This window comes from Hypomesus transpacificus, chromosome 22 (genome assembly GCF_021917145.1).
Source record: "Hypomesus transpacificus isolate Combined female chromosome 22, fHypTra1, whole genome shotgun sequence".
NCBI classification, from domain to species: Eukaryota; Metazoa; Chordata; class Actinopteri; order Osmeriformes; family Osmeridae; genus Hypomesus; species Hypomesus transpacificus.
The window spans coordinates 6,008,701-6,034,079 of NC_061081.1; the positions used below are offsets into that span (position 1 = coordinate 6,008,701).

The following is a 25,379-nucleotide window of genomic DNA, read 5'->3' on the forward strand; positions in this document are numbered from 1 at the left end:
GCCTCCACCATAGCTAGCAATAAGTCCGGAGCAGTTTCAACATTCCAGACGAAAGCCCTCGAGTACTGGTATTTCTTTCCAGATCTTGTGTGGTAGGGAAACTGTCCACCATCTTTTTTTGGTTCCTCTTTGCCCGGAACGGAAGGATAAAGTTGTTGATATCCCGGTGGGCTACCCGTAGGTGTGCTACCTGTAGCCGCAGGTCCCATCTCTGGAATCAGCGCTGGCGATGCTAGCGGCTGCAGTTGGTATTGCCATTGCAAATTCTGTTGGAGGGCTTGAAGATGTAGAATTTGTTGCTGCACATCTGGTTGAAGAAGCACCCCCTGGACGATTGCCGGGGCGTCACCCAATAAATCCTGGTCCGCTGGCTGTTGAAGTTCCTGCGCTGGAACCGCAGCTTGCACTGGATCTTGGACTGGGGCTGCTCCTGGTGCGACAGCACAAGCAGCACTCGCTGCTTGTGCTGGAGGTGCTTGCGGTGGTCCAACCAAGAGGTCTGAGTCGCGAACTTTGAAACATTGAGAAATAGGTGAATTTGTAATCCGTGTACCCTTCGTTCTTTCAATTTTCGGTTTGAAAACCAAATCGGAAAAACCGAAAAAAAACTAGTTTTTTGGTTTTTCTGTTTGAAAACCAGAACAGAAAAACTGGGAAAAAGAACCACAGAAATCACTAGTTCTGTAGAGGTTTTTCTGTTTCAAAACCAAAACTGAAAAACGGGAAAAGTTTTAGATTGCTTCGTTATTGTAATATTTTGATCGTGGAATTCTGGTGGAAATGTGGTGGTGCAGGCGCATCTACTGCACAGTTCAAGATGGCTGCAAGCTTCATTGTTTTTTGGGGGATTTCCTGCATGTACAGGCACAGGTAAAACTCCTTTCCATGGTCGACCCTCACCTGGTCCCACATCCCATTGTTGTTGACTACTGCACATCTGGAACGAATGTATATGTTAATATAACATGTCCAGTTGGTGCAACAGACATACACAAATCCATTAAATTCATTAGACTCAATGATATACAATACATAGACCAGACATACTGAAGATACATTTAATTTGCAAAACACAATTTCAAATGAACTAATTCAGTGCTTGATAGGGAGCGCTAAAAAGCATGTTTTAAATGGAGCGTTGATACTAAGCATGTCTGGCTTGGCAGCTGGCCAATGCCTAAAAGGGTGCCTAATTGCGGAGAGGGGTACTGTGTGTAAGTGATGTCCGCAGACACCCCCTGTGGATAAAGGGTAATGTGAGTTTAGATATAGTGACATGGAGGAGAAAGGGGAATAGGTGAGATTCTCTGCAGTGCTGAAGCATGTGATGACAGGTAAGGAGGGCTAAAATGTCCTACAAAGCAGAAATGGGGTGAGTGATAGCTGTCAATCATCCCTATGTGCTCCTTTGTTAAGAGAAACAATATTACTTTTGCTTTGCATAGTATACTACTCACCTGTACACCTCATCATAAATAATCAAATTATTTTTAATGGGCATGGTTGCATTTGCACCAATTCTGGCCACGTGGGAGGCCGAAAAAAAATGCACATTTTTTCATTATGGCCCATGTGTTTCATATGGCCCATGTATTTGGCATGTTATGGGATGGGATTTATATTACGACACCCTTTTTAAATAGAAGAGGAATATGCTTAACGCTGATTCGTTGGTCCTTCAGTGCATGCATATGTAATGACATAATTTAAATAACAAAAAATAATATCAATTTGCCAAAGTTAGGTTGCTTACGTGTCGTTTTCAGCAGCATGTAGTCGTGAATAGGATAGGACTTTGGTGATTTTGGCGGAAAAAGTTCCACGCATTGCATTTATGGGGAAATCCAAACTTTAAGTGAATTATATGCCATGATTTTCTGTTTTCCCTTTCCCCTTTTGGTTTTGAAACAGAAAAACCGCTACAGAACTAGTGATTTCTGTTGTTCTTTTTCCCAGTTTTTCCGTTCTGGTTTTAAAAAAGAAAAACCAAAAAACAAGTTTGTTTTTCGTTTTTTCCGATTTGGTTTTCAAACGGAAAAATGAAAGAACGAAGGGTACACAGATTATTTGTCCCTAACCTACTCTGTTCTCGTAATAAACCTTCTTGATTCCATTCACTGAAAGCTTTCCAATCTGGCTTAAATCTATTTCATTTTAACAGACAATCTTTAGTTTCTTCCTCTTTCTGGGTAAGATTTAATTTCAATGTCCTAAGTTGTTTAAGAGAAAATGACCCTTCCTTCGGAAATCCACGGTCGTCTATCCAAATTGAAATTTGTGATATACTACTGTTGCCATAATTTCGCTTCATGTAATTCATATTTGGACAGGATAAATCTGCCCCCAGACCATCATAAATCTTGCTTGAACCACAACCCATGTTTTACTTCTTGAAAAGAAACAAACACAAAAGTAAAATCAAGTAATTATCTCTTTCTTTTTTTTTTTTTTTACGTATTTAACAATATTACGACTTTTCAATGCAATTATACCCCTACTAAATACTTTTGGAAATTACAAATAATCAAACAAAATAGAAAACTAGAGAGGGTACAATAAAAAATGCCTACTTATTATTTATAAAGATTACATAGATTTAAAACAGTGGCGATTTATTTAAGACTGCAAGGGAAGCTCAGCTTCCCCTAACATTAAAACAAATTATTGCTCAAATATTTACTATTGTGTTAACATTTTCAAATGCGTTACAACACATTCATATCGAAGACGAGTTTGTTCAGAATTATCACATATATTAGCAGCTCGACTGACTCGTTTCCTTCTCATACATTCCCGTAGTGCCACAGTGCATTTCCCTGTTGAAGCTCAGCTTCCATGGACAGTTTTTTCAGTGTTTCGAAACTATACGGTCATTGGATAAATGCTGCAATTATGTCCCGCCCTGGACGCTCACCGTCTCTGGGGGTGAATGGAGGAGTGGGCTGGCCTGGACGCTGGGCTTGCGCATGATGATTGGAGGGTCTGTCGAAAGACTGCATCTCCTTTTGATTGACAGCGATTTTGTACTCTAAAAATGCGAGCCCAGTCCCTTCGCGGATTTTGCAAGTGTAGTCAAAAGACAAATTGCTGCAACCTATTTCTTGGTATTTGCTTGGCGAAATTGCTAACCAATTTTCATCATAGATTTCATACACCACATTCCTTGTTTCAGTTGAACCTAATTCCCACATTTCCTCCTTCGAGCTTAATATTGTTTCGTTAGATCGTTTGTTCATTCATTCATATAGTATGCTATGCTAGTGTTGGACAGTGTGCAAATTAATTTTTATGCTGCAAAAAAAAAAGAAAAGCCATACGAATAGTAAAGAAAACCACCTACAGGGAGCCAACAAAAATTTAAAGAATTTTTAGAACTAAAAACATTACAAATCATGTACAAAGCAAAAAAACATCAGTTGCCAGAAAGTATCCAAGGGTTGTTCACAGAAAGAGAATGCCAACATGACTTAAGGGGATCATTTATATTCAAAAAGAACAAAGTGAGAACCAATGCCAAATACCATTGTATTTCTGTTAAAAGTGTAAACTTGTGGAACAGCTGTCATGCAGAACAAAAAATATGTGGGACCTTTAGTAAGTTAAAGAAACTATAAAAAAATAATGCAATGAAATTATATGAAACAACTTAAAGAGATGAACAAGCTGCTCTTGTTGTATTTGGACTGTGCAACTCTAATTGTATAAGAATATTAATGTTTTTTTTTGGATGCTGTCCTGATCGGAATGGTAACATAATGATGTAAGACGATAATGTTTTTGTTTGTTAGCTAAACTGTATGAAACTAAGTTGTTTGTCTGAAATAAACCAACTATTACACTAAAATAAAACATAGAAAAAAAAGTGTTGTAGGGCTGACCTAGCTAGTGAACTAGCCAAATAAATTGAAACATTTTATGATGTAGGCCGAAAAAGAGCTTCCCCTCTTTTTGAAAGACCAGCAGCCGCCTCTGATTTAAAAGCATTTTTTTTTCTGCTCATTTACCACTCAAAATACTAATAGTGGAGGGTTGAATTAAATAGTTGTCTTCTCATTTCCCCTGCAAGAGGGAATGGTGATCAGCAGCCTCATAGTTGAATTACAACAAATACATTTGGCAGGCCGGTGTAAAAATGGACCTAATCTCTATGATTTAAACGTCATTTGAAGTTTTTCCCTTCTCGTGATATTTTCAGGCATTTAGCCTACTGATATAGCATTCATTCATTAATAAAGAACCCCCTTTGAAGCTTATTCTAACAACGACGTTACCGGCAGTACAGTAGCTATCTCAGATGGAATCGTGATTCAAATAGTACCATCTGCTAACTGAAAATATGCCCCCAAAAACATAAATAAGCTTGACATTCGTTTAGGTGGAAATCCCTCATTCCTAAAAAGCTCAGTGGTAGTGACCATTGTCAGTAACAACGCAAAATGCAATATGGCCCTGTGTGGAGAAGCTGCCTTGGTAAATTGTACTACTACCAGTACAGTACAGCACGAGACTGTGTTCGTCTTGGTAGCGATTGCATTGGTTGAATTCGATTTAACGTTCCGCTGTAGTAAGGTAGGCTGAAATTAATTATTATCATGAACAGATTGACAAAGTTTAGGCTGTGGCAATGGGTTCAGGTTAGTAGTCACTAGTCAGATAGTTTCACCTATCACCAATCAAGACTTTTGATTTAAGTAAGGTCAGTGCCGAACATGTCGCCGTTTGACTTCCTAAACAGCTGTGGAGATGTTTTTGTTAGCCTACAGTACTAGACTAGTGTTGCAGCGTTGCAGTGAGCTACACTGCTTTGAAACCACAGGTAATGATAATTTCACCCACAAATCGTTTACTTGCTATCTAATGTCATAATAAATCCTACAACGAAAATGTATTTGTGAGGAAAGTGTATTTGAACGATTGAAAACAGATGCATCATAGACCGCTGTAGTATGTGTTTCCCGGGCAACAGAGGCTAATGTCATGATGCTAATGCTTTAGTGAAATAGTAGACTACTGTTTACGAAAGTAGATGTACTTCCTTAATAATATCAGCTTATATTGTACATTACACATCACAATTGTGTGTCATATCACAAAGTAAAATGAGCAAATAGTTGTCACCCAGGCCTCTTTGCTTGTGGCGTTTCTGCAGCTGCCTTGGAGTAAAGCAGTTAGCCTAGCCATCTCCCAGAAGTTAACGAGCTGCTGAACTAATGTTCTGCTAGAGTTAGTCACGCAAGTTTTCGTGACGTTAGTAGCGTCAGTGACTGTGACTAGCAAGTTAGCCACTGTTAGCTTCACTTTTCGCCACAAAAACGTAATTTCGACTTAAACCGTGCAACGGAACGTAAATACAAATACAAGCAACTCAATCGCTACCAAGACAAAACTTTTGACACCAAGGTTGTCTATGTAGTCCAAATATTGACTGAGTTTTAGGGGTGGGAAAAGAAACAAAAATAATAATAAATATATATGAGAGAGAACAATGGTTTGTGCTCGCCGAAGGCAAGCACACCCCAATAATTACAATTTTGATGTCTGTAATTTGTATATAGCTGTTGGATTTGACACCTTTAATTAGTCTTACTTCTTTTAACCTCAAAAAACATAACGTACAATGAAACAAAAATAAACATGAACACGCGTGTCAAAACTCAAACCTTTATTCTGAAAATCCCTCAGGATACTTTCTATTTTTTTTTTTTTTAATTCAGGGACTCAAACCCTTTGAAAACACTCAGCTGGTTACCTCACTAGTATACTTTTACTCTCGGGACTTAGAATCACGTTTAGGCCACGTTAACTATCACAAACCCAAATATTCTAATCCTAGGGTCTCAAACAGACACATAACACAATATCATATTTGAATTTATCTCCCTTTATGTTCTTCAACACACTACCTCTAAATGTCCGTCAACATACTCTGCAGATTTTTCTTACGACTCCCACGTAAAAGATAGGTTCAACAACCTTACCTTATTAATTTCGTACGACTTCACACGAACAGGACACAGTTTTACCTCTGCCCATTACTAACTTAACCAAATTATTGACATTAGCCTAAAAAACTAACATTTAGACAATTCAACATCACACAGTGACCAAAACAAGTATCTCACCGCTTCTTTTGGATCCAGCGTCAGCAACAACGCAATCAGCCAAGCTCCCCCAAAACGGCCCCGCTGTCTCTTGTCAATTTGGATGGAGGTTTAGGCGGCTTTACCGGACTGATCAGGTCGCCGTCGGAGGGAGGATTTGTCCGAGATAAGCTGAGCAGACGAGGATCTCCGTACTGGCCACCAAATGTAATGGAAGAATTCGAGTGTCACTGTGTAGATCTGAATAGTCAAGGGATGTGGTTTCAATACAATTTATTTCGATTATACAATTACATAAGATTAAACAAAGCTTTGCTGATCACTCTTTTACGAAGGAGGTGCTATCCACACAGATCGTTCGTAAGAGTGATACCAGACTATAAGGAAAGGTCTCCCTTATATGAACAGAGAACGGAGGTTAATAATCAATCAATACAACGGTCACCATGATTGGTCAGCACTGGTCAGTGAAAAACCCCAGGCCCGTGTCCCATGTCCTTTGATGTAGTTCATGATAAACAAGACACCGGCCTAATCTCCTGAGGCCAAGGTTCAGAGGGCAGAGGTTAACTTGCCTGACCACTCTCCCCAACTTAGTGCCCCAGGAAGCTGTTAATTGGATCAGTCATAAATACCTTAGCTGACCTTCTGTTTAAACACAACCTCAGTCACTTAAAAAAGACAATCTTAATAATTATGTCAAAAAATGCCATCACAAAGCCCTCATCATCTTCCTGGGAGAAGATACAGATGACCTGATCAAGGAATATCTTGTAAGATTCAACAGTTTTGTATGTCAGCACGTCTTACTTTGGGACACACTAAACTATAGTAATAAAAAGCTAAAACCCTTCATAAACTGTGGACGTAGATATTTTTTGTTCCAATCAAGATGAGTCTTCAGAACCTGGAGCACAGTTACTGCATAACAGTGCAAATTTATGTTTTGTGTTTGTGTCATACTCTTCTGTAGGCCTCTAGAGTGGATGATGCTCCGAGGGAGCTGGAGCAGCTCACCATGGCAGTGTTTGTCATTCGGAAGGATGGGGAAGGACTGCAGGAGCCTCCTGAAGACATTGGAATCGTCATTGAGGGCGTGCCAGTGTTGAATGAACTTAATTCCGCTGCCTCAGCTTGTGCCCTGCTTCTAGGTTTTATCTATGCACTCAACCTAGCGTATCCAAAACCCCTTTGTTTCACTTTTGAAGTGCTTCAGAAAATCATCTTGAAAATTGAGCAGCACAAGATGTCCCGCAAGATGTCCCGCAAAGTCAGTTTGGCAGACTCCAAAGCTCACAATAACATGCTAAATTGTTTCATGCTTTTACTTTTTTTAGTAACAGGTGTTTGTAGGAGCAGGAGTTTGTTGTTATTTTCTCCAAATGTGTACTATTTGTGCAGACGGGCTCCATTTCAGTTTTGATTTCTTACAAAAAACTGAGCTTAGAGCTCACTGGTGTTAATATGTTGTTTTCATGTGTTAAATGAATTCATTAAATGTACACACTTGTAGTAGACAGTGGATGAAATTAGGTTTTCCTGTGTACTTACCTCCATTAGTTGAGGCCTCAACTACGGCCTCCATTGTTGAAGCGGTTGACCGGAGCTGCGGCAGCAATGCGGTCGGTGCATGTCGCGGCGGTAACCCTCGGACTCGGTGGTGGACTCCGGAGGTGAGGGATGCCGTCAAGCTGAAGAAGGAGGCCTATCGGACTTTATTGGCTGGTAGGACTCCAGAGGCAGCTGATGTCTACCGGCAGGCCAAGCGGAACGCGGCTTTGGCGGTCGCAGAGGCAAAAACCCGGGCATGAGAGGAGTTCGGCGAGGCCATGGAGAATGACTTCCGAACGGCTTCAAAAAGGTTCTGGGCCACCATCCGGCGGCTCAGGAAGGGGAAGCAGTGCTCTGTCAACACTGTATAGGGTGGGGATGGTGCGCTGCTGACCTCGACGGGGGACGTCCTGGATCGGTGGAAGGAATACTTCGAAGACCTCCTTAATTCCACCAACACGCTTTCCGAAGTGGAGGCAGAGTCTGGGGACATCGGGGGGGGCCCTTCTATCTCTGGGGCTGAGGTCGCCGAGGTGGTTGAAAAGCTCCGTGGTGGCAGGGCCCCTGGGGTGGATGAGGTCCGCCCGGAGTTCCTTAAGGCTCTGGATGTTGTAGGGCTGTCTTGGTTGACACGACTCTGCAACATCGCGTGGACATCGGGGACAGTGCTTCTGGACTGGCAGACCGGGATGGTGGTTCCCCTCTTTAAAAAGGGGGACCGGAGGGTGTGCTCCAACTTTAGGGGGATCACACTCCTCAGCCTCCCTGGGAAAGTCTATTCAGGGGTCCTGGAGAGGAGGGTCCGTCGGATTGTCGAACCTCGGATTCAGGAGGAGCAATGTGGTTTTCGTCCTGGCCGTGGAACAGTGGACCAGCTGCTTTTTGCGGATGATGTGGTCCTGTTGGCTTCATCGGGCCGTGACCTTCAGCTCTCACTGGAGCAGTTCGCAACCGAATGTGAAGTGGCTGGGATGCGAATCAGCACCTCCAAATCTGAGGCCTTGGTAATCGACCGGAAAAGGGTGGAGTGCCATCTCCGGGTCGGGGAGGAGATCCTGAACCAAGCGGAGGAGTTCAAGTATCTCGGGGTCTTGTTCACGAGTGAGGGAAGAATGGAGCGCGAGGTCGACAGGCGGATCGGTGCGGCGTCCGCAGTGATGCGGGCTCTGCATCGGTCCGTCGTGGTGAAGAAGGAGCTGAGTCAAAAGGCGAAGCTCTCTATTTACCAGTCGATCTACGTTCCTACCCTCACCTATGGTCACGAACTAAGGGTAGTGACCGAAAGAACGAGATCGCGAATGCAAGCGGCCGAAATTAGCTTTCTCCGCAGGGTGTCCGGGCTCTCCCTTAGAGATAGGGTGAGAAGCTCAGTCATCCGGGAGGGGCTCAGAGTAGAACCGCTGCTCCTCCGCGTTGAGAGGAGCCAGCTGAAGTGGCTCGGGCATCTGATTAGGATGCCTCCTGGACAACTCCCTGGTGAGGTGTTCCGGGCACGTCCCACTGGGAAGAGGCCCCGGGGAAGACCCAGGACACGCTGGAGGGACTATGTCTCTCTGCTGGCCTGGGAACGCCTCGGGGTCCCCCAGGAAGAGCTGGTGGAAGTGGCCGGGGAGAGGGAAGTCTGGGCCTCCTTGCTTAGGCCGCTGCCCCCGCGACCCGATCCCGGACAAGCGGCAGATGACGGACGGACGGACTCACGTTATTAATTAATCAATATAACTTTCCCTGATAGTACTAGTCATTAAATACTAGTTAGTATGTTCACATGCCAGTTTGCTATTGATAAGACTAGATCGCGTTTGTGTCGGGTTGAATAGATGTTCGGGGTCAGAAGAAAGTACAGTTATATATATTATATTGATTAGGTAAAGGTATATTGATTAATGAATAACCAAAGTACACAGGAAAACCTCATTTCCTCCACTGTCTACTACAAGTGTGTACATTTAATATCACAGCTGACAGTGCAACAAAAAAAAAGTAAGTATCATCAGTCAACTGTTGAAACTTTCCCCGTTTTTTTCCTGGGGTTTTGAAACCTACGGACATTGGTTTGTCAATATCAATGATTCTACAATAAATGCCCCCCAAATATTGTTGTGTGTTGGATCAAAAGCTGTGTTGGTGACAAAGACATCAAGCTTTTTTACATGTATAAAAGTATGTATAAAGTATAAATAAACATCCGATTTGCAACTTCTTTTTTCCCAGCCAATTTAAAACTGTAATTAGTCAGACCGTTTTTTAATTACGTTTAACAAACAAATTTCACACTGAGATTACTGCAAAAATTACTTTTCCTGAAACCATTCTATTGGGTTGTAAATGAGCAGCATTTTACATTTAGGTAAAGCAAATAATTGAGTTGGCTTTAAATTGACTTGCCTCTATTTTAAGTTGGATTAATGTAAACCTTTGATTTAAAATCAATCAAATTATTAAGTACATTTGACTTAAAGCAATTGTGTTAATTTAACTTGTTAACTTTATTTCAAAAAACGTAATTCATTTGTGTGTTACCAATTGAAGTAATTCAATTAAGTTTGTCCAACAGTTCTCTTTTTACAGTGCAGTCTCGACTGCATGCTTCCAATCCACTGAGCGTAAAGGTTGAGTCTACAGCAGAGGAGAGTGCTCGGAACTTTCTGCATGGGTAGCAGAATGCAGCGTTTGCATGGATGGAGTATTCCAGCCAGCTTCTGCTACCATACCAGGGGCTGTTTTAAGTTTTTTTTTGTGCAGGAAAGGTTTTCAGGACTATTTGATTTGGTTTCTCAACACCGAGATCCCCTGGTTCTGCAACCTGTGATGAAGAACCTTGCTTTGGGTTACAGTGTTGGCTCGCAGCACTGATGTGGCTAATGCTAGCTTTGTCAGTGATAACCTCTTCTTCAGAACTAACGTTACACCCTGTATTTCGCCATCTTTGTCACTTTCTTCCACCAACCTAGGTGGACGTTTATTTATATTAAGGAAATGCCGTATATCCATAGCCTATGCCGTATATCCATAGCCTAATTCTCTACATCATCGAAGAAAGGGTGGGCTCGTCCGTCCAGGGTGGGCACAGCTGACTCTGGGGGCGGGCCCATACCTCCTAAAGCCCGCCCATAACGCCGGGACTGGCACACACACAGATTCCTGGAACTATAGATGGGGAACAGCGCCCGCGATGATGTCAGTGACACACACAGATTTATGGAATTCTAAATAAATAATGCAGCTAGTGATGATAGTTCTTCTCAGTGGCTTTGGTACCTAATTATTTTCAGATCAAAATTGAAATGCTCTGTCATCTCTGAAGGAGGGTACTTGTTCAACCTCCATAATCTACATTCTCTCATGCACATAATTTAAAAAAAATCTCATTATTTTAAACAAATTGCCAATGCACAAATGACATGCACAATGGTTGAGCCAGTTGTCATAATTGTAGGTGTAATTCACCATACATCGCTTGTATGTGCAGTTCTGCCTAAGGGGTGTTTGCTTTGTTTACATTAATGATTGTTTTTTTTCTTTGTGCTATGCAATGCTTTAAATTAGTCTCGTATTTTATGTATGGCATTCGTATAAATAAGACACAACAACTGACCTAGGATACTTAATTCGTACATTGTTAATGTTGTATGCCTATTCGTGGATCTTTATAGCCATGTCTCTAAAGTGGTAGGATTTGTGCCCATGTCCGTGATGCAGCTGGTGATTATAATGTTTTTGGTGTTGAGTTTGTTCCCATTCGCAATGTGCAGGCAGTTTTGACATCAGTAAACACATTAATTTATGTAACAAAGTTCACTGATCTATCCTGAAAGTATCCACTTTATATTGTCCTTCTGTTAGTGTCAGAGAAATTAAGGATGTATCCTTTTATTCAATATAAAATGATACGGTGTTTAGCATTCCACGCCAGTGTGACGGTCCTCTATGTGTCAGTCTCACAAAAGTACAAAAGTACATTACACATTCACTGACAGTTACCTGCACACAGGGAAACCTGACCGAGTCAGGACAGGCACATCAACGTTGCAGACAGAAACATAAATTAGCCGTACACCACGCACAGTCAGACGGAGATATAGCATTAGTAGCTAGCTAGCAACAACGGAAAATTAGCTACATTTAGCATTTAACTTTGAGCCCAAATTTAACGTCTCACTCGACGCCAAACAAACGGCATTCATCTCTAAACTTCATTACAACAAAAATACAGTAGCATTTAACATTGTGTGGTGGCTTTAAAGCATCTTGGCTCATTTTATATCTGCAGCGTCTAACATGCGACTCACCACGGCAGTTATCGGAAATTCTGCTGTGGATTAACTATAATACATTGGCCGTTTATCCATCCACGTTTTTTCTGTTCTTGCAAACTTGTTGAACGTCATCTTTTGTTGCCCAAGTACAGTTCCATTCCAAAGAACACAAGTCACCAAGAACGCCAACGACTTCTGATTTCCCAGAAGTCCTTGCGGACATGGACATTTCTTAGGACATTTTGCTAATTTTACAGTTTTACAGTCAATTCTACATCTAAAAAGTCGAGCAGGGCAGCTTTCAAGAGAAATGGGAATTCTGCTTTTAGCCAGTTGGTCCGATTATTTTTGTGATTTGTTTAAACTGGCAATCTGAGTGAGACTGCGTCCCTGTTACACTGTTTTGACGTTAGCCTCAGTCAGACTCGCTCACTGGCAGTGTGCTCAATGTTGTATTTCACTCCATTCTACACCAGAAACGTCAGGGAGGACTGCCTAATGTAGATACGAGCCTGATGAAGATAGCCAGCATGTCAGATTTCTTTAACCGAGCCTGTTTCATTCGTCATTTACCTGAGAAAGCGACCTCCGTTAGCCTGGCTAGTTTTGCCCGATCATTTAAGGGTATCGGGGTCAAGTGACTTTTGTGCATAGACAAGTGAAACGTAAATGCATTTGTCCAAAAGCCAAGAGCCTCAAAAAGTTCATATCAAGCCCTGCAATCCAGTGGCCAGAGATATATGATGACCTGATCGACACTCCAAGTGTAATAAACCGGGAAAAGTTTGTCTTTTGCAACCGACATGCGCAGTTGAGCCTGCTTGACAGTAGGGTGATAATTGGTCTATGCATACACCTCGAACTAGCTGACGTTATTGCTAATGTTAGCACACTCAAATATGTTAGGTGCAAGCTAAATTGAGATTTTACTGTTAAACATTATCTATGCATTTGAAGTAACTGACGCCAGCTAGGTTTTACTTTACTGTACATTCTATGATGCTTTTATATTCGATTTATCAAATAGTTTTTAAATGAGTAATAAAGCTGGAGATCTCCCTGGCTGCATGCTTTCAGTCAGTGTGCGAAATATCGGGGGGGTCCCCAGCTCTCGATTGTTGAGCAAAAAAAAACGGACTGTGAGTAAAAACAGGCCCCGGACTTTGATCCAGACCAGCCCACCAGTATACGCCACCACAGTTCCCTGCTAATGCATGCACATTTGGGGTTTGATGTGATGCTAGTAGGGAGTTCCACAGTTAATGCGAGCGCGCATAGTGTGCGAGCGAATTCTTTTGGCTGATTGATTTGAGCAAATCTTTTTGGGGAACTTTATGTAAGACAATCACCCAGCTAACACATTTACGTTGCCCTGACGTTGTCGCAACGTCACGCGATGACCAAACATACGTTGCCGCAACGTCTTTGGCGACGTTGCGGGACCGTGCATCTGTGGGGCGCCAGTAGGTTGCCGCAACGTCATCTTGTGACGTTGCCAGTCCGTAACCGCGACGTCGTGGCAACGTTAATTTTCCGACGTTGCCAGTCCGTAACCGCAACGTCGTGGCAACGTTATTTTCCGACGTTGCCAGTCCGTAACCGCAACCTCCTAGCAACGTAATTTTCTGACGTTGCCAGTCCGTAACCGCGACGTCGTCGCAACGTTATTTTCCGACGTTGCCAGTCGGTAACCGCAACCTCCTAGCAACGTTGTTTTGGGACGTTGCCAATCCGTAACCGCGACGTCGTGGCAACGTTATTTTCCGACGTTGCCAGTCGGTAACCACGACCTCCTAGCAACGTTGTTTTGTGACGTTGCCAGTCCGTAACGGCGACCTCCTAGCAACGTAATTTTGTGACGTTGCTAGTCCGTAACTGCAACGTCAACAATTTACTTAATTATGAAGTAACCTATATTTCATATGCAGACCTCATTTGCCCAGAAGGCTACTTGTTTTGGTATAATAGATAGCCAACGTTAGGAGGAATATGTTTGTGTGATGTGTAGCCTGACTCAAGCTAAATCATAAACGAGGCAGCATTTCAGAATCATAAAGTGTTTTAATCGCCATGAAAGTTTGCACAGACAAGGAATTTACTTTGGCAGGAAGGTATATACATTCACCATATAGGAATCCTAAATATGTGGTCTACCTATACTAAAGGGGAGTCAGATGGCTGATCGGTTGGGAAATCAGGCTATTAAATCAGAAGGTTGCCAAATGATGTGTCCTTGGGCAAGGCACTTCACCTTACTTTCCTCCAGGGAATATCCCTGTACTTACTGTAAATAAGAGCATCTGCTAAAATGACAATGCACAAAGTATGCATGTAACATTTACAATTAAAAAACTAAAATGGCCAAAATATATACATACGTGATAAAAAGTGCCACTGCAAAACAAACACTGCAAAACAAACACTGCAAAGAAAAAAACACTGCAAAACAAACACTGCAAAACAAAAGTGCCAAACAAACAAAGTGCAAAAAATGAATTAAAATCTTCTTCCAGTCCCCGCTATGAGTTCTGTCTGTTGGCCCTGACAAGGAAGCACAAAATAAGTTAGTGTTCGATTAACATAATCGCACGTGTGAAAAGGGGCTATACAAGTCATTAAAAAAATCACATCTAAAATAATATACGTCATCAATTAAAATATTATGTGATTCTAGATTTGTGTCATAGCCATGTGAAAGATTGGATATGGAAGTTGCAAACATGATCATTCACCTGGCTGGTTTTGAATGGGCTGCCGGGGTGTGTTTGAGTGTTTCCTCTATGCGGAGCTCCACAGCTTTCTCTCCCAGTCCCGTCTTCTACTTCATCACAGCGTCTGGAATTAGAAGTCATTAACTTATTGTCAGCACCAATGTGAACGTTGAATGCGTGTAAGCCATAGTTTGTGGGATCTCCAAACACTTACCGCTCTCTTTCGCAACTCCAGCACCTTAAGGCACTCCTCAAGGTCTTGAAGTTCAGCCTGTGTTTGGGCCACCTGTAGGTCCATCACTGGCACCTCTTCAGTGTGTCTGCCCTGTGGTCGCCTGAACAGGAGAGCCTCTCGCTGGTTCTCTTCCAATGTCTCCATCTTCCGGAGCATAACCTGTAATGTGTCTGTAATTAAAGACAAGTAAAACAAGTTTACAAGAGTTTGCATGATTGGCATACACTGTGGTTCTTCTAGATTAGCTGTAACATTGATGTACATAACAAATGTTACCTTGATTGGTCTTTGCCCAAGATGGTACAGCTGAATGGGGTATACAAAGCATTAGTAAGACAACATTTGTTGTTTTGACAAATATGTTTCCCCCACGATCAGAACAACTTAAGTATGCCTTACAATTAGGTATGCCTTACAATGGCAATGGTATGAGTATTTTTTTGAGTGTCTTATATTTGCACTTGCCTGGCTGCCAGCTGTTTTCCGGGGCACCCTATGGGTTCTCCTCCACCAGACCAGAGTTGACACCTAGAGGTATGGCATCTGGTGATGCAAACGTTTTAAGTCATACTTTTGCTTCAAAGCATAGCCTTTAGGGTTGCCATGGCTCATACAATTATTGTCACTGTTATAAACGGTCATTCATTACTTTACCATAATTTCCAAGGGACACAGTACTTGTGATGGTGGTCGGATCACCTGTACAGAAATCAAAGTGGAATGTAGTTTACGTACATAGTAGCCTATTAGTATATTGATATTGAAGAAGCATCGCACATATGTGATCGTTCGAAAGCAGGGCCCCACAGCGTAGCATCGCACATGTGTGATTCTGAACATTCCAACCAACTATTTTCCGATGGGCAGAAACTATATGATAAACACTACAGTATGGCTTCAAAATGTACAATTAGTAGGCTAACAAGTAACACTAGCAAGTAGTAGCATTGGTACGAGTATTATCTTAGGTTGCTAGGTAACGGAAGCTAATTAAAGCTACATACCTTCCGTTTTGGAAAAATAACTCACGTACTCTGGTGAAAGTGTCTGAAATATTTAGAACTCACGCATCTAAAGGTTAAAACGAATACACTTATCCAAAAACAAATGTCATGTACAAATTGGAAGAATTAGTGACATGATACTTTTACAGACGCCATTGCTGTGCATGCCATGACCGACTGTGAACGTGATCAGCCACGCGCTAGCGTCTTTGAAAATTCAGGGCTAGCTAACTAAATAAACTATTTTGGGACAAGGTTTTCTAACAGTTCTGAACTTTTATTTTCACTGATTCTTTTGAGGGTGATTTTTGAGACTCTAAACTTTGATAACATGTATGCATTTTCAGTATTTCAAAACAACTTTCTGGAGGGTTTAACCTAGCTAGCGAAATTCTAACGTAGGCCTACTAGTAAACAATGTGAATCTGATATAACGCTATAAACAACTCAATTTCAAACCTATATGCCCCATCCAATTTCTAAAAATATGTTTATATATTTAAAACTATGTCTGTAAAGAAACTCACCTTTGAAGTAACTTATTTCCAGGTAAAATCCATTGTGTGAAAGACGGTAGGACCCCGGCAAAAACTGTTTAGGAAGCCCAGTTTCAGCTATGCCTTGAAATGGGCATGCGCAAAGTTGTTGCTCAGGGGCAGACTGAGGGGCAGGTTTGCTAAGGAAGAATTGTAATATTCTGTGATGACTTGTCTTTGAAAATGAAACTCTTAAGAGTCGCTTACCTTTTGGTCACATTTAACAATTTTGTAGGCCTATTACAAAACTATTGGAGCACAAATTTGCATGTCATACAGCTTTGGTGTGCTATAGCCTACAAATAATGTTTGCTTAATCATGTTACTCATCACACATTGATTGCTTTTCTACATGTTTATAGTAAAGAATGAAAGACTAAATTATATTCCACATTCTGTCTTTTTTAATTTACGATGTGTCTGCATATGAGAACATTGATGACCAATGACCTGCTGGGGCTGAGCAGCACATGAATTACATGCAGTGTCTACATTTATATATATAAACCACTATATTGCACTCAAGATCCGTTGTCCTGCGACAAAAATAAGGTAACCAGCCGACCAAGGGACGACGTCGCGGCAACGTTGTCCACGGGTCTAAAAATAAGGTAACCAGCCGACCAAGGTACAACGTCGCGGCAACGTTGTCCACGGGACCAAAATTAACGTAACCAGCCGACCAAGGTACAACGTCGCGGCAACGTTGTCCATGGGACCAAAAAATAAGGTAACCAGCTGACCAAGGTACAACGTCGCGGCAACGTTGCCCACGGACCTAAAAATGACGTTACCAGCCGACCAAGGTACGACGTCGCGGCAACGTTGTCCATGGGACCAAAAAATAACGTAACCAGCCGACCAAGGTACAACGTCGCGGCAACGTTGCCCACGGACCTAGAAATGACGTTACCAGCGGACCAAGGTATGACGTCGCGGCAACGTCGCCCACTGGTCTAAAAATAACGTAACCAGCGGACCAAGGTACGACGTCGCGGCAACGTTGCCCACTGGTCTAAAAATAACGTAACCAGCCGACCAAGGAACGACGTCGTGGCAACGTTGCCCATGGGACCAACTGGCAACATTCCCTTTATAACGTTGCTACGACGTTGCCACGACGTTGCCAGAAGGTAACGTCGCGGGTTACCAACTGAGCACTTACTGGCAACGTTGCCGCAACGTCATGTGTTAGCTGGGCAGTCTAAAGCCTACATGACAACACACACGCACACACGTAACCATTTTTGATAATCCGATATGCTATTATTCTAGTATTATTCTATATGGTAGGCTAGTTTTCGTAAAACAACACTGACATAAGAGGTTGCATTGGCTAAAGTTGTTTGGATGCACGTTGTTTTATAACAAGGAGGCAAAGTTGTGCATTACAATGCAGACATGACAATGATTGGCACCAATCTGGCGCACTTACAAGAGCAATTAACTTAATAAATGTATGGCCTATCGGAGACAGTTGCGGTCTTTCCATCACCCACATGCTTCGTTGACCAACCAGCCGGCAAGTCATTTGCTAGCAGCAGTAGCAGCTAACGTTACCTCAGCACCTGTTGCGTCTTCGGAGCACTCGACCTCAACCAAAAGTTCTTCTGGGGAATCACTGGGTGGGAGAGGATCCTCATTGTGGTAGTGAGTGGGCCCAATGTGCTAGCTGCAACATTATTGTCATTCGATGCCTCTTCATCACTGAGAGACAGCTTTTTGGATGTGAACCCAAAGTGTGTGAATGATACACTCTGGTTAGCTTTCACTTGCTAGCCATTGACTTCTCAACGTTTCTGTTTGTCGCACATGGCTAACTATACGTGCACAGGACTGGCTGGCTCCGCTTGGCAAAGAAATTGTGAATAAATGTTTTGAATTCTGAATACTGGACATGGTGAGCTTAAAAACATTTTAGTGACCATTAGTGAGAATATTTATTGATTTATTTTGAAAACATTTGAGACGCCCTTCAAATTTAGCTTTTGAGGCTTTCAAGTGGCCTCATGGGTAAATCGGGGTGGTCGAGCCCCCCTTATTTTGCACACTGCTTTCAGTTTTAAATGTTTATAATTAATTTGGAAAACCATGCTAAGAAACGTAAGGGTGGTACTTAAAAATTGAGACAAAAAGACATCACCTTCACTAGACAAGGTTTTACCAATTGAAAAACGGCTGTTTATTGGGTCTGCCTTGCCTTTGGCAAAGGCACAACCTTTGTTCTCTCACATATAGTTTTCCTGTTTATCTTTATTATTGTGAGAATGCTGTTAAGCTGTTGCCGTTGGTTTGAATCCAATGCAGCCTGTTCTGCAAACGTACCCCATGCGCATTTTCAGCCAAGGTCCTACCGAGGGCATCTCTCTCAAACTTGGTTAGAATACTCAGTCAAGCTACATGCATGTTTCTGCTTCCCCTGTTGACAATCTGGAGCCAGAAATGATAAAGACATTACCTTCATAGACAAGGTTTTTACCAATTGGAAAACGGCGGTGGTTTAAAAACTATTTTTCACTCAAATGAATGCCCCAAAATTTCGCTTGCGTGCGTGAACAATGTGAAGGATCCTATCAAGCATCAGATCAAACCCCGGATATGTCATGGGTTTGGGTTAAGCTCCGAATCTGTATAACGTCTGGCTCCGTGCCTGATAACACTCGGATCGTTAAGCAGACCCAAAAATAATAAAATAATGGTTATATAAAAAATTATACGACCCCCTTCCGTAATCATTATGCCCCCCCAGAAATGTTCACTGCCCCCCCAGTCAAAGCAGGCTGCATTCGGCCCTGGCTGAAAGTATGCTGAAGTAGTTGAGTTTGAAAAAGGAGGAAGCTTTTTAATGATTTGAAAGCATTTACCATTACTGTCGTTAACTAGTCCTGCATACTTTCACCGATTCCTACAATTTTGGTCTCAAAACGTTCAGCTTCTTCAGGAGATGTTTGCTATGACTTTTCTCATTTCTCACTTTTATACTAAAAAAAAATTTGGTTTTAGTGCAAATTATTCTCCCTTCAAAAGTAATGGTAAATCCTGTCAAATCATTAAAAAAGCTTCCTCCTCTTTCAAACTTAACTACTTCAGCATACTTTCAGCTAGAGACACCATTCAACCTTTAAAATGTTCACAAGACATTCAGCTATTCCCAAATGATTCAGCTTTTTCAAATATTCAGCCAATTTTGAATGATGACAGTTTGAAATACATGAAAATGTTTGCTCCTTCTTGATTTTTATGCATGAGCCGCCAGCAGAGTGGCACACTGCTGGCTGCTCTTTTTCTGATATTCAACTAAATTGTCAAACAAATTCCTCTACCATTCATATAGTTTAACGTGTCCTCTTTCAGCCAAAGTACCTTCTAAAGAGCTCACATTTACAGATATTCAGCAATGAGCCTTGAAGCGAGAGCAGCTTTTCAAATTCTCTCACCAACTTCAATGGAGAGGTTGGTAAAATTTGTCAGAGAAAGCCGAAAGGAACAAGATTTAGAAACTGCCTCGGAAAATATCCGTATTTTTTGGATTGAACGTATAGTTTTGCGTCTAGGTTAACTTGTTTGAGGTGTGGATGCTAGGTACATTTCTGTTATTCTCTCTGCCCAGCTTGTTAGCCATCACAACTGCGCCATCACCGTGACAACCAAACAGACACACACCATGAAAGCAAAATTGGGTAAACGTTTTGGAAACTGCCTAAAGAGTTGTATTTCTGACCACACAGACACATAAAGGATATCTATGGTTTCGGCAGCGTCTTGGGTCTCGGAAAATACCCTTATTTTTTTGATTGGACGTACAGTTTTGCATCTTTGCGTGAACTTGTTTGTGGTGTGGATTTTAGTTACTATTCTGTTTTGTTCATAATCGAGCTAGCGCGATGGCTCTCCATAACAAAAAACGGTTAGACTTTTTTTCCACAATCGACCAAAATGGCCAAACAAGGTATGTTCATTGAGCTTAAATTGTACACAATCTAGCTAGATCGTTTTTATTTTAGCAAGTTTCATAGAAATCTGCAAAAATTGAGGCTCAAAACTGTCATAGCTGACCGTCAGAAACAGCCAAACCGGGGCTGGGGTAAGTGTTTGCTGCAGCTGGCGTTAATCCTACGAACGAACGCTTCGTAACTGGAAAGTTTTTACTTTTAATTCACGATATTGAACACAGATGTTAAGTAACTTATTTTTACTAAAAATATCTTCTCCGTTTCAAATCTAACACAGTAGGAATTCTCCCACGACATCGTCTCCCTCCTTCTTGACCAACAAATATGTTTTTGCTGTCCACCATACATTAGACAAGCTAATTTTCAAGCACTTTCAATACAAGATACAGGCCATGTTAGAGTTGATACATATCCACGCTTTCATTTATTCCTTTCCTTCTAATATCAGAGTTAATACCAATGGTCATATTGGCTTCTTTAAATATATATTTGTTTAACAGTTGAACTTCTTTACACTCTATTGTTCAGCACTGTTCTTTTTTACATGTTTTACAGTAGTTTGTTTTTCAATGTTAATTCAGCTCCACGTCCTTCCACAAGTACTTTCCAGCTTTCCAACTGCAAGTACTTTAGCATTTTTCCTTCTCTTTTGTGTACTTTTCCTCCTTCATCTTGCGGCAGGTCCTTTCTAACATACATTTCAGGCCTTTTGAAACCTGAGCAAATGGCTTTCTACAACATTTTCAAATTCTTCTGAATTATTTCTCTTTTCTGTAGTTTTATGCCTTTGTACAGTTCCAGCCCCTTTGAAAAATACCTTTCGGGCACTTTACAGCTTCAGCTTATAACTTTCTACGAAATGTTCACTATTTTCAGCTTTTTTAGCATGGTCAGCTATCCCCATTCAGGTTTTCAGCATTCTCACTGCTGTTTAGCAGGAACAGCCGTTTCTAGTTATTATTATTATGCCACACCTAAGGATCAGTAAATATTTGGACCACATTGACAACGGTGGTGTCAAAATGTTCGTCTTGGTCACGATTGCGTTGCTTCTATTGGGATTTACGTTCTATTGTACAGTTTAGGAGGTTACAACGTTTTTGTGGCAAAAAGTGCATTCTGTCAACGAAGGGTACTCTGCTAGCCTACATCGTACGTCAGCACACGTTAGCAACGACGCATGGATACAACGTGATAGAGACGTTCTAGCACGGAAGTTGGAGCTTGGACTATGAGTGAAAAATACCCCCCAAAAAATTCCCAACCATTAGACTTTGTTGAGAAAATGATTTCGAGTGGAACTGACATCTCTGATTTTTTATTTAGGTTGTGAAAGTCTTTATAATTTTAGCGAGTGCGGGCCGCCCGTGAGACCGCCTAGTCTTTTAGGCGGCAGCCATGCTAGAAAGCGTCATAGTAGTATTTTCGTAATTTTATAGTTCTATTTTACACGAAAAAACCGACAGAGGGAAATGTTTTGACGATATGACTATTGTGAAGACAGACAGGTGGTGAGATTTTAATGTAGGTTGCTGTAAAAACTTTGATTTATTACTACTTTAGTACTTGAGAGCCCCGTCAGCCTCCATGGACGATTGCGGCAGCTGCGTATTTTCTTAATTTAGTACCAGGGTCAATTCAACATCAAAAGGGAGACCAGTGTTTTAAAGATATGGCGATTGCGAAGACAGCCAGCGTGTCAGTTTACTTTTGTGATTTGTGTAAAATTTGGAATTTGAGTGAGACCGCTTGTTTTGACGTTAGCCTCAGAGTCAGACTCATGTCTATGTCACCCACTGGCAGTGTGTTTCCCACTGGGTGTGTTTCCCACCCACTGTTTCGTTCAGTAGAGTTCAGTCCAAGTAGTTCTTACTACACATTTGGCCAATGACAGGCATTTCACGTTTAGCTCCACCCATGTGAGAAAAATCGAAAACGGATTCACAAAGGTTTTTCTTATTCCTGCTTGATCCATTTTGATGTGATCAGGAATTAAACTCACGTACACAGACCCATGTCAAACCAGGCACTGTACTTCATTGGATTATAAAAAGCAAATCTGCAATATATGAACTTTGCAGAGTGCCCGGTTCTCAAGAGAATTGTGGGAAACCCGCTGCACCTAAAATCCCATTACAAAAAAGACAGATACATACACACACAGAGATTCTTGGCATTATTCAAAAGATGGATTGCTTGTTGAGTGGATCTTACTTGGAATAGTAATGTGCAAATACAAAATAAAATGTTTTGACGTGGATTTGGTGGCTAATATTGTAATATTTTAAATCATTTTCTTCCTGTGTGTGCCTGTGTGTGTGCATTAATGCTTGGGCTTGTGTGTCTTTGTGTATTTTCAGGGGAGCAATCTAGAGAAGAGAGCATCTCTCAAATCCTGAAGAGGGCCCATGACAGCAGGAAGACAGCGGAAAACACAGCCAAGGACCTGTTGATCCGCCTGGATGGAAGCTGTGGAGCAGCCTTCAGTGTATCTGGCTGCAGCGTACAGCCATGGGAGAGCCTGTCCTCCAACAGTCACACAAGGTCAGACTGTGTGTTTGAAAGTGTGTTTGAGTATGGATTGGTATGATGTTGGCTTGCTGTGATCTTGTCACTATTCTTCCTTCATAGTGCTGTGATGTAACAACAGTATTGATGAAATTATGTAAAAAAAAAAGGGGTTTCTAACACCGTGTCCTAACTCGATGCGACACGAGGGACGCGACTACGAGCAGTTTGATTGCTTTGTTTTCTGTTGGAATGTCCCAACTGGATGCGAGCGACTCGACGCTGCGCGGCGTAACGTTTTGACTGAACTTTTTGTTGAATGCCCTGTTTCTATTTATTTTTGGTTGTTCGGGTTGAAAGCTCTGTAGCACATGAAGTCATAGTTACGTGGTTAGTTTACATGACATAGGGCAATTCCATGCAAAGGTCACCCTTACCATAGAAAAAAAGTTGTGCCCACACAAATATAACTGTTGTTAAAATTTTCACTTAGGTCTATATTTTGTTGCATGTAACCACTCTGATCTAAATGTATTGACAATTGCACTCTTTTACATAATATACAAGTTGTGCACTCATGCAAAAAAAACATTTGTCAAATGGCCGTTTTGTACCATTTCAAGAACGGGGTAAATGGACTCCAGTTTTCAATAAAATGTTACCATTTAGCATTTTCCTGATTGACAAGGGAATGATAGAGCTTTGTGTATGCTCAGCTTGAGTTAAAAGCACAACTCCTTAAATGCATTAAGCCTCTTGTTAATGAGTCAGTGAGTTCCATGGCCAAGTCACGTCCGTAACGTTTTGTAGAATAAGTTTATGCCTATCAAACAGAGCCGATGCTACAACAAAGTTTCTGTGTAAAGCTTATTTATACCAATGGTTAGTTTAATTAACAAATCTTGCCCCTTTGTTACTTTTAAAAACTTTAATGATGTGTTATGGACGTGACGTTGCGGATGCTACACAATGTAAATCTTCACAATACACTGTTCACAACACAATGGAAATGTTCTCAAATGAAACAGCAAAGCTGACAATCTTGTTTTCGGCTGTTATAACCCCTTTCATCGACGTGTTTCAGTTAAACTGAATCATTGGTAACATGATATAGCCTAAACATATATTCAAGGATCGACAGCTTCTCCAGTGATACTGAAATTTCGAGTAGACTAAGTGTCTTGCCGTAACCGTCTTTGCCATAACCTCGATCCCCGCTCCATGTTTGTAATATTTACTTCCTACTAGAGAGGCAACTCGAAAGTGCTCGAGGGACTCGATTGGTTTAGGCATTTAAGTCAACGCTCTGTAATTTGCTCGCGCTACCTGTAGGATCAAGCTGAGGTAGAGTTGACAGCTTCGATCTAAGATGTCTTAAAGGGTCATTGACTGTGTTTTGGGGGTATTTCACACAGTTTATTTGTAACTCAATGTTTTTAATTTCAGTGCTTAATTAATAGTTTAGTGTTGAAAATCACTACTCATGTAGGCGTTTTATGTAATTTGCAGAAGACTGGTCCAGACGGGTCACATCCATGATGTTCAAACGTCATATCCGAAATGCTGGTTTTCCAAAAACGTCAAATATTTAAAAAAAAAAATGTTTTGTGTTCATTACTCAAAATCATTTGTAAGACTGTGTGAGAGTATTCACAGCTAAAGATGATTGGTGACCATTCTGAACTTTTATAATAGTAATTTTGACAACAACTCCATCTAAAAAAAGATAAGGGGTCCTTTTCTTGTACTCAGCGCAATTGACTTTGTACACTGACGCAAGTCATTCCTATTTTACACTCAACGGAAAGCGGACTTTTCCCTTCACAGACGCACGTCGGTAAATTAGGAAATTAACTTGCGCTCCCAGGGCAGTTCAGCGAAGAGGGGGCGTGTTTCGGCGCAAACGTTCCTTTGTGTTATTTTGCAGTTTGCAAAAAACAGTTCCGCCACAGACCAGGAAAAAGTTAGTCTAAAGTCAATGGCGCGTTATTCAGATGCTATTTTAAGGGTGCATGCTTGGCCCGTACGCACGACTGGCGAGGCCAGGCTCCTTTTCCTGCAAGCTACGTTACATTTCTTCCATGTCAATGATTGAAAAGAGTTTCAAAAGTCATACATGTTTTCAAAATTGCTATTTTTATGTTCACCTAAGACTCCATGATCATGTCAATATCAAACTTTCTACATTAGACTTAATGGTTCACAGAGTTACAGAAAAAAGTATAGTCTCCAGAAAATGACTGTCATTTCTCGTCACATCCATAACGCAGGTGTTTTTGTAATAATTTTGTGTCTGAAAAATATTTTTAGCAAAAAAATGTTTTCCTCCTCTATTCTACCCATTGAGTACTTTCAGAATATGCATGACTAATTTCAATATTGTAAGTTTTGTTTTACTGAGAAATTTTTCTTGTCATTTTGAGTACAAATGTCTCATCCATAACGCTGGAGTTGCCCCATAACAGAAGTTAATTTGACGGATTAATTGTGGACAGAGAGCGTCCGATGCAACATAACAGTCAGA

General features: G+C 41.4%; 1 protein-coding gene across 3 annotated transcripts in view; it reads left to right on the forward strand.

Annotated features, from left to right (window-relative positions):
* mcc (MCC regulator of WNT signaling pathway) overlaps nt 1-25,379 on the forward strand; it is a 333,254-nt gene that overhangs the window by 245,835 nt on the left and 62,040 nt on the right. For all 3 annotated transcript variants that reach the window (XM_047045109.1, XM_047045107.1, XM_047045108.1), the window contains exon 14: nt 22,708-22,891. In XM_047045109.1, the coding sequence (XP_046901065.1) occupies nt 22,708-22,891 (184 nt within the window). The remainder of the gene's footprint in view (nt 1-22,707; nt 22,892-25,379) is intronic.